This window comes from Poeciliopsis prolifica, unplaced genomic scaffold (genome assembly GCF_027474105.1).
Source record: "Poeciliopsis prolifica strain line A6 unplaced genomic scaffold, Auburn_PproV2 SCAFFOLD156, whole genome shotgun sequence".
NCBI classification, from domain to species: Eukaryota; Metazoa; Chordata; class Actinopteri; order Cyprinodontiformes; family Poeciliidae; genus Poeciliopsis; species Poeciliopsis prolifica.
In genome coordinates, this window is record NW_026562531.1 from 13101 (window position 1) to 24082 (window position 10982).

Genomic DNA, 10982 nt, shown 5'->3' on the forward strand with positions numbered 1-10982 from the left:
CTGACTTAAAATTTAAATTCTGAGAAAAAAGTCTGAATTTCTTCGCTTTATTATAAAATAATAATAAATGAATGAATCTGGCTAAAATGAGCTGCTGTATGAATCATGGCATCTTTATGAGTTTTGTTTTTTAAAGGAAACGGAAGAGCCACTGGACGAGTCACTACATCACTTCCTGTCCCGCTGTTCAGCCGCTTGCCAACCCGGAACTGACCGCGGCCCAGAATGGCGGATGTAGCCGCCGTCCGGAGCCAAGTGGTTCTGGTCGTGAACAGCCTGGGCCGAACCCTGCTGGCCCAGCTGAGGGAGGCGGAGCGTGGGAGCCGCGAGCGCCGCTCTCAGGTGAAGCTAACCGTGGCTAATAGCAACACTTCCGGCTCCAGCGGCGCCTGTCGGTGACGTCACGGTCCTTGTGTGCTGCACCGAGTTTAACTTTATTTATCAAGTAACAAAGCTAATAACAGCAACGCAGGACAATAGGATGTAAACTGTAGAAACAAACTAGAATCTCTTCATAATCTAAATATTTACATAATCTAAATATTTTCATAGTCTAAATATTTTCTCTCATTCCGCTGCTGAGTCCATTTCATGTCGGTTACTTGCATTGAATCTGATTAACTGCGTCGCTTTACTCACGTTCCCAAAATCTAACGAATAAAATGATATTTTCTCATAAATGATGACACAAATTCACAGGACCTGAGAAATGTTTAGAAAAATAACAGTTTTCCTTCCAGCCTTATATTTACTAATTAAGCACAGAGTGAGAAGTTCCACTTCCTAAATCTAAAATCAGAAAAATGAAACCATATTGAATGTTTTAAGCCATTTTTCCAAAGCGCAACTGTAACACTTGCTTTATGTAGCGGTGCAATGCGAAAACGGCGCCCCTGTCTGTGTGGCGGTTACATGCTGCTGGTCTCAGAGCCAGGCTGAAAGCTGCACCAGAGGCGAGTTTCATTCTTCACAGTAGAAGAGTGTTAGCAACACATAAAACATCATTAATTGGACAAATAGAGTAATGAATATTTACTAGATGTGTCTCTGGCACAATACTGTAAAACATATCATGTACACAGTTAAAACTAAGCCACCATAACGCTCTGTTGAAGGAGCTCAGGGAAGCTGAGTCGTTGCACTGATTCCAAGCCGATAGGAAATTAACCGCCAGAAACTCCTTGACTTCATTCCAGGGGTTTCTTGGTGCGGCGGCCCGGTGCCCCGGTGCGGCGGCGGCCCGGTGCCCCGGTGCCCCGGTGCGGCGGCGGCCCGGTGCCCGGTGCCCCGGTGCGGCGGCGGCACCGGGGCACCGGGGCACTCATGTCATTAATTAATCGGGACTTTTAACAAAAACGTTTCTTCCTGTTTCATTCATAAACATTTAACTTCATTCTTCTGACGAAATGCTTTGATGAGTTCAGTAATGAATGAGAAAAATCTAATTTCTAACCTTAAATCTAAGTAATTATTCTGAGGGCAGAGACAAGCACTGGATGGTTTTTGTTTGTTTTGATCTTGTTATTGATTTGAAGCGTTAATAACTGAGTCGTTGTGCTAAACAGTGTATTGCCAAATGCTTCGCTGGATCTTAAATCTAGAGCAGAGTCCTGGATTTATGGAAACTGAGCTATAAATAGAGCAGCTCAAAGATAATCCCCTGAACTTTGCAGCATCTCAGAGAGGAACGTCCAGGTGTGTGAAATCCAACCTGACGGGACGTTAATGGAGGCTGATAGTTGAATCTCTCAGTTCGTTCAATCTGAGCAGAAACCTGAGCTAACATTTATAATCATACACAGAGATGTTCTGATTATAAACATCCATTAGATGTTTATTAGGTTTGGGGATTAAACTGATAATCCCTGTTTTTATTGCATCAGAGAGATTACCTGTCAGGATATACTCTACAAAGGCTTTGAACAACATCTCTAATACTTCCATAAAAACCTGCAGAATGCTGTTGTTTGTGGCCTGGTGATTATCTCCTTAGTGGCCCGACTCTCTCTGAACCGTCCTGCAGGTTTGTACCACGATCCCAGTAAACGGCTGGCAGAGCCAGTCTGTCACTGGTTCACCTGGTGGACATTAGCTTCCTCAGTGAACTCGACGTCTTTGGATGGTTTGAATGAACTCCATTGGAGGAAAGCCAAACCATCGTTCCTCATGTTTTAAGTCAGCTGTAATTATTCCAGAGACCGACCGTCACGTCTTATAGACTTTCAGCCGCTGCTCTAACGTCCACCATGATGAAATGCTTCAAGAGGTGAAGGCCCCATCCACACTGCCTCCATCATCTGACCCAATCCGGTTTGGATAACAGCTCCACGGAGGACGCCACCCGCCGGGAACACCTTGGTACCGGCGCCGTCCAGATCCATCATCCTCTAGGACAGGGGTGTCAAACTCCAGTCCTGGAGGGACGCTGTCCTGCAGGTTTTTGATGTGTAACAGGTACAAAACACAGGAATGAAATGGCTTAATTACCTCCTCCTTTTGTAGATCGATTCTGCAGAGCCTTGCTAATGACCTATTATTCTATTCAGCTGGTGCAGCAGAGGCACATCTAAACGTTGCAGGACAGCGGCCCTCCAGGACTGGAGTTTGACACCCCTGGTCTAGGATCTGCTCACTGGTCCCACTGGGCCTCAACTGGTTGCTGGATTCCTCACTGACAGAGCTGAGGCCTCATGTCTCTGAACACCGGCAGTGGACTGGTGAACCACCGGCCCCCGAACATCGACTAGACCAAGGAGGTCACTGACCACGTCCAGCCGCACGCCACTCCTCAACAATAGATTGATCCTCCGATCGATTGATCCTCTGCTCGATTGATGCTCTGATCGATTGATGCTCTGCTCGATTGATCCTCTGCTCGATTGACACTCGGATCGATTGATGCTCTGATCGATTGATGCTCTGATCGATTGATGCTCTGATCGATTGACACTCGGATCGATTGATGCTCTGATCGATTGATCCTCTGCTCGATTGATGCTCTCATTGATTGATCCTCTGCTCGATTGATGCTCTGATCGATTGATCCTCTGCTCGATTGATGCTCTGATCGATTGATCCTCTGCTCGATTGATGCTCTGATCGATTGATGCTCTGATCGATTGATCCTCTGCTCGATTGATGCTCTCATTGATTGATCCTCTGCTCGATTGATGCTCTGATCGATTGATCCTCTGCTCGATTGATGCTCTGATCGATTGATCCTCTGCTCGATTGATGCTCTGATCGATTGATGCTCTGATCGATTGATCCTCTGCTCGATTGATGCTCTGATCGATTGATCCTCTGCTCGATTGATCCTCGAATCGATTGATGCTCTGATCGATTGATGCTCTGATCGTTTGATGCTCTGATCGATTGATCCTCTGCTCGATTGATGCTCTGATCGATTGATGCTCTGATCGATTGTTCCTCTGCTCGATTGACGCTCTGATCGATTGACGCTCTGATCGATTGATGCTCTGATCGATTGATGCTCTGATCGATTGATCCTCGGATCGATTGATCCTCTGCTCGATTGACGCTCTGATCGATTGATGCTCTGATCGATTGATGCTCTGATCGATTGATCCTCTGCTCGATTGATGCTCTGATCGATTGATGCTCTGATCGATTGATCCTCTGATTGATTGACGCTCTGATCGATTGATCCTCTGCTCGATTGATGCTCTGATCGATTGATCCTCTGCTCGATTGATGCTCTGATCGATTGATCCTCTGCTCGATTGACACTCGGATCGATTGATGCTCTGATCGATTGATGCTCTGATCGATTGATCCTCTGATCGATTGACGCTCTGATCGATTGATCCTCTGCTCGATTGACACTCGGATCGATTGATGCTCTGATCGATTGATGCTCTGATCGATTGATCCTCTGATCGATTGACGCTCTGATCGATTGATCCTCTGCTCGATTGATGCTCTGATCGATTGATCCTCTGCTCGATTGATGCTCTGATCGATTGATCCTCTGCTCGATTGATGCTCTGATCGATTGATCCTCTGCTCCATTGATGCTCTGATCGATTGATCCTCTGCTCCATTGATGCTCTGATCGATTGATCCTCTGCTCCATTGATGCTCTGATCGATTGATCCTCTGCTCCATTGATGCTCTGATCGATTGATCCTCTGCTCGATTGACACTCGGATCGATTGATGCTCTGATCGATTGATCCTCTGCTCGATTGATGCTCTGATCGATTGATGCTCTGATCGATTGATCCTCTGATTGATTGACGCTCTGATCGATTGATCCTCTGCTCGATTGATGCTCTGATCGATTGATCCTCTGCTCGATTGACACTCGGATCGATTGATGCTCTGATCGATTGATGCTCTGATCGATTGATCCTCTGATCGATTGACGCTCTGATCGATTGATCCTCTGCTCGATTGACACTCGGATCGATTGATGCTCTGATCGATTGATGCTGATCGATTGATCCTCTGATCGATTGACGCTCTGATCGATTGATCCTCTGCTCGATTGATGCTCTGATCGATTGATCCTCTGCTCGATTGATGCTGATCGATTGATCCTCTGCTCGATTGATGCTCTGATCGATTGATCCTCTGCTCGATTGATGCTCTGATCGATTGATCCTCTGCTCGATTGATGCTCTGATCGATTGATCCTTGCTCCATTGATGCTCTGATCGATTGATCCTCTGCTCCATTGATGCTCTGATTGATTGATCCTCTGCTCCATTGATGCTCTGATCGATTGATCCTCTGCTCCATTGATGCTCTGATCGATTGATCCTCTGCTCGATTGACACTCGGATCGATTGATGCTCTGATCGATTGATCCTCTGCTCGATTGATGCTCTGATCGATTGATCCTCTGCTCGATTGATGCTCTGATCGATTGATCCTCTGCTCGATTGATGCTCTGATCGATTGATCCTCTGCTCCATTGATGCTCTGATCGATTGATCCTCTGCTCCATTGATGCTCTGATCGATTGATCCTCTGCTCCATTGATGCTCTGATCGATTGATCCTCTGCTCCATTGATGCTCTGATCGATTGATCCTCTGCTCGATTGACACTCGGATCGATTGATGCTCTGATCGATTGATCCTCTGCTCGATTGATGCTCTGATCGATTGATGCTCTGATCGATTGATCCTCTGCTCCATTGATGCTCTGATCGATTGATCCTCTGCTCGATTGACACTCGGATCGATTGATGCTCTGATCGATTGATCCTCTGCTCGATTGATCTGATCGATTGATGCTTGGATCGATTGATTCTCTGATCGATTGATGCTCTGATCGATTGATGCTCTGATCGATTGATCCTCGGATCGATTGATGCTCTGGTCGATTGATGCTCTGATCGATTGATGCTCTGATCGATTGATCCTCGGATCGATTGATGCTCTGCTCGATTGATCCTCTGCTCGATTGATCCTCTGATCGATTGATCCTCTGATCGATTGATGCTCTGATCAATTGATCTCGGATCGATTGATGCTCTGCTCGATTGATGCTCTGATCGATTGATGCTCTGATCGATTGATGCTCTGATCGATTGATGCTCTGATCGATTGATCCTCTGATCGATTGACGCTCTGATCGATTGATGCTCTGATCGATTGATGCTCTGCTCCATTGATGCTCTGATCGATTGATCCTCTGATCGATTGACGCTCTGATCGATTGATGCTCTGATCGATTGATGCTCGGCTCGATTGACGCTCGGATCGATTGATGCTCTGATCGATTGATCCTCTGATCGATTGACGCTCTGATCGATTGATGCTCTGATCGATTGATGCTCTGCTCCATTGATGCTCTGATCGATTGATCCTCTGATCGATTGACGCTCTGATCGATTGATGCTCTGATCGATTGATGCTCTGCTCCATTGATGCTCTGATCGATTGATCCTCTGATCGATTGACGCTCTGATCGATTGATGCTCTGATCGATTGATGCTCTGATCGATTGATCCTCTGATCGATTGACGCTCTGATCGATTGATGCTCTGCTCCATTGATGCTCTGATCGATTGATCCTCTGATCGATTGACGCTCTGATCGATTGATGCTCGGCTCGATTGACACTCGGATCGATTGATCCTCTGCTCCATTGATGCTCTGATCGATTGATCCTCTGATCGATTGACGCTCTGATCGATTGATGCTCTGATCGATTGATGCTCTGATCGATTGATGCTCTGATCGATTGATCCTCTGCTCGATTGACACTCGGATCGATTGATGCTCTGATCGATTGATCCTCTGATCGATTGATCCTCTGATCGATTGATGCTCTGATCGATTGATCCTCTGATCGATTGACGCTCTGATCGATTGATCCTCTGCTCGATTGATGCTCTGATCGATTGATCCTCTGCTCCATTGATGCTCTGATCGATTGATCCTCTGCTCGATTGATGCTCTGATTGATTGATGCTCGGATCGATTGATGCTCTGCTCGATTGATGCTCTGATCGATTGATGCTCTGATCGATTGATCCTCTGCTCGATTGATGCTCTGATCGATTGATCCTCGGATCGATTGATGCTCTGATCGATTGATGCTCTGATCGATTGATGCTCTGATCAATTGATCCTCGGATCGATTGATGCTCTGATCGATTGATCCTCGGATCGATTGATGCTCTGATCGATTGATCCTCTGCTCGATTGATGCTCTGATCGATTGATCCTCTGCTCGATTGATGCTCTGATCGATTGATCCTCTGCTCGATTGATGCTCTGATCGATTGATCCTCTGCTCGATTGATGCTCTGATCGATTGATCCTCTGCTCGATTGATGCTCTGATCGATTGATCTGCTCGATTGATGCTCTCATTGATTGATCCTCTGCTCGATTGATCCTCTGCTCGATTGATGCTCTGATCGATTGATCCTCTGATCGATTGATGCTCTGATCGATGGATCCTCTGCTCGATTGATGCTCTGATCGATTGATCCTCTGCTCCATTGATGCTCTGATCGATTGATCCTCTGCTCGATTGACACTCGGATCGATTGATGCTCTGATCGATTGATGCTTGGATCGATTGATTCTCTGATCGATTGATGCTCTGATCGATTGATGCTCTGATCGATTGATCCTCTGATCGATTGACGCTCTGATCGATTGATCCTCTGCTCGATTGATGCTCTGATCGATTGACACTCGGATCGATTGATGCTCTGATCGATTGATGCTCTGATCGATTGACACTCGGATCGATTGATGCTCTGATCGATTGATCCTCTGCTCGATTGATGCTCTGATCGATTGATGCTCTGATCGATTGATGCTCTCGATGATCCTCGGATCGATTGATGCTCTGCTCGATTGATGCTCTGATCGATTGATGCTCTGATCGATTGATCCTCGGATCGATTGATGCTCTGCTCGATTGATCCTCTGATCGATTGATCCTCTGCTCGATTGATGCTCTGATCGATTGATGCTCTGCTCGATTGATGCTCTGATCGATTGATGCTCTGCTCGATTGATCCTCTGCTCGATTGATGCTCTGATCGATTGATGCTCTGCTCGATTGATCCTCTGATCGATTGATGCTCTGATCGATTGATGCTCTGATCGATTGATGCTCTGATCGATTGATGCTCTGATCGATTGATGCTCTGATCGATTGATGCTCTGATCGATTGATCCTCTGATCGTCCGTCTGGCAGGACGTTTCCTTCATTGTTGAGCAGCCAGACTCAGAACCATTTTCCTCCCATCGACCTGCAGGTTGCTCAACATTCCCTCACTGTGACTGTCTGAAACTCAAAGTTATTTATATTATTATTTTATATTTTTGTATTTCTGGGCAGACTCGTAGTTTTTCTGGGGTTTTCCTTTGCGCTCCGATGGCGACATTTTGTCATTCTGTCGTGTCTTCGTGAAGCGTCGGAAGGTCCGGATCATTCCTGGGCCAGCTGGCCTCAGACCATCAGGCTTCCTGGTTCTGGGTCCAGAATCAGATTATTAACCTGGATCTGGATCCTCCCGACTCCCCTGCATGATCCAAACGCACCAAAAAAAAACACTTGATGGTCAGGAATGTTCTGCAGGTGATCGGAGACATGCAGTTAGTTTTCCTGAAGGGAACAGTCAGTAAATAATCTGGTAATAAAACAAAACTTATCATTAAACATCTGGAGTCCTTTGGACCAAAGTTATTAAGAGGTTCTTTGGAGGATCGGCAGAATCCTGGTTCTGTTCCAGTTTGGGCCCAGTCACAAGAGACTGGTTCTTTCAGTCTGTGTGAAAGAGTGATGGAGGTTTACTGGTTTCCTCAGGAGGAACTGGGAGTGGCAGTGGACAGGCTGTGTCTGGAAGCTGCCGATCAAATCCTGAAGATCCTGGAAACCAGCATGACGAGGCAGGAAGAGGCTCCGCCCACACCGGCCGACACCCGTGGAGGCTTAATGAAGACCCAGACAGGTGCAGGTGTGTCTGCAGGACTAAGATTTTCAGAAGTTAAATCTGTTTACCACAGATTTAACATTTGAAAACGGTGATCTGATTTGCAATCAGCACAGGAAGAAACCCTCAGTCATCTGCAGAGAGACGAATATTAGAACAGAGATGAAGGATTAGTTAGAGACACTGGGAGGAGCTTTAGACAGAACCCTGGGGAACACCGTCAGGACCAGCAAAACCAGTTAGTAGACCGATCCCAGGCCAGGATCATAAACACGATCCAGGTGAGCAGAAGGTCCGTGTCTGCGTTTGGTGTGAACCAGGTGAAAATCGTTGTGTTTCTGAGTTTCAGGTGAGCAGGAGCCCGGCGCAGGCCACGCCTACTTCCTGTACGGAGTCAGTGACGGAGCGGCTGCAGAGCAAACGCTGACCATGTTTCCTTTTCTGAGCGCTGCTGGTGACAGCAGGCGCCTGCTGGTGGCGCTGCAGAGCGCTGGGGGTGAGTCTACCTGCTGCAGTGCGGAGGACGGAGCCCTGAGGAGCTCCTGGTGGGTCAGCTGCTGCAGCGCCCTCTGCTGCTCATCAGAGATGAACTGCGTCTGTGTTCAAGGTGGCAGCAGAAGCAGCGCGTCTCATCTCACAGGTGAGGAGTTGCAGGTGCGCCCCGCCTCTTCCCCTCCGACCGATGACCATGACTACGCCCGGCCCCCAGCGCCACCTGGCGGCGAGGCCAAACGCTGCGGGCGGAGGCCGGCTGCGACCACGGCGAGCGAGGAGCTTCACCTGCGGTGCTGGCGCTGCAGCAGGCTGTTCCCCAGCGCCGAGCGGCTGGCCGACCACCACAGGAAGTCCACCCGCTGTGCTCGGTGTGCGGCGCGGCGTTCAGCGGCGTCCTGAAGCTCCGGGAACACCAGCTGAAGGAGCACGGCCTCCTGCCGTTCGCCTGCGGCTTCTGCCCCAAAAGCTTCAACCACAAGACGCACCGCGACCTGCACGTCAAGGCGCGACACACCGGCGACAAGAGCTGCCGCTGCGACATCTGCGGGAAGGGCTACTCCTGCGTCGGCGCGCTAAAGACGCACCGGGTGACGCACTTCAGCAAGACCTTGATGTGCGAAGTCTGCGGCAAGGCCTTCTACCACGCCTCCCACCTGACGCGACACACGCTGGTGCACCAGGAGCCGCGCCCATTCAGCTGCTCCACCTGCGGGCGGCGCTTCACGCAGGCCGGCAACCTGCGCAGCCACCAGGCCACGCACGCCGGAGAGAAGCAGCTCTGCTCCGTCTGCGGCAAGAGCTTCCGCTGCCTGAGGAACCACATGATCAGCCGACACGCCCAGGAGGCGGCGGCGGCCGGCCTGCTGCCGCCGGCCGTCACCTGCCAGGTCTGCGGGAAGAAGTTCCCCAACCCGTCGCAGCACCGGGCGCACCAGCGCAGCCACACGGGGGACAAGCCGTTCCACTGCGATGTGTGCGGGAGGAGCTACCGGCTGCAGCAGCTGCTGCAGGACCACCGCTACACCCACGGCGGGCAGAAGCCCTACAGCTGCTCCGCCTGCGCCCAGACCTTCAGCCGGGCCTCCAGCTTCCTGCGGCACCGCAGCATCCACGGCGGCCAGGCGCCGCACAGCTGCCAGCGCTGCGGGAAGCACTTCCGGCTGCGCAGCTTCCTCCGGGCTCACCTGCAGACCCAAGCTCACCTGAGGCGGATGCAGCAGAGCCTTTAATCCCAGATTAGCAGCTGGGATGGACGATCTGGACGGTTCGGTTCCTTCGTCTGCTTGACTGTAATCTGTCACTACACAGAAACACGGCCCTGAGGGACACCAGCTGGACGAGTTTCTGACCCGGTCCAGAGCCTGTTAATCCCAGCTGCCGGTTCTGGACCAGCTCTCTGCAGCAGAGCACTGGTTTGACTGGTTTCCAGTTGAGCAGCTTGAGGGAGTCCAGTAAATCCAGATGATGATGTGTAATCCAGCAGACCTGCTCAGATTAAGGAACGTGTCCAGGCGATAATCCCGCCTCGGTGTTTGAACCATAATCTGCGGTTTGTTTACGTTCCAGATGCTAATCAGAACCACAACATGTTTGTTTCATCGTTTGATCATCAGATTATCAGCTTCTGGGATCCGTCACACACTAGAGGTCAGAGGGTCACGGGCTGTTTCTGCCACCGTTTTCATTTATTAAAGTCGGTTTCAAAATAAATGGAGATTTTTCAGCAGCAACTTTACGTTATGTTGTCATAGCAACCTCATAAAGAACCTGTTACTTTGACTAGGACCTTCAATCCCATATTAAACAACCTTCTAAAGTTTCCTTCCTTCTGCCAGATTATTTTATTATCCAGACAGAAACCAGCAGCTCCATAATTGGGGCCTGCCTTGCAATGCATAAGGAGAGCAGTGACTGACTGCAAGTCAGTCACTGCTCTCCTTATGCATTGCATGGCAGGCACCTATTGTTCTTCACCTAATAGAACGCCTCTTTATTATTGGGGCCTGCCCATAGCAATGCATAAGGAGAGCAGTGACTGACTTGCGAAGCAAGTCAGTC

At 49.2% G+C, this 10982-nt stretch overlaps 1 protein-coding gene across 1 annotated transcript; it reads left to right on the plus strand.

Moving 5' to 3' along the window:
• The first annotated feature begins 225 nt into the window (after window positions 1-225).
• LOC129356101 (zinc finger protein 436-like) lies at window positions 226-10555 on the plus strand. Its single transcript, XM_055025713.1, has 6 exons — window positions 226-395; window positions 1197-1290; window positions 8303-8447; window positions 8779-8974; window positions 9037-9069; window positions 9139-10555. The coding sequence occupies exons 1-6, from the start codon at window positions 226-228 to the stop codon at window positions 10151-10153; spliced, it is 1653 nt and encodes a 550-aa protein (XP_054881688.1). The 3' UTR covers window positions 10154-10555.
• Window positions 10556-10982: the final 427 nt, after the last annotated feature.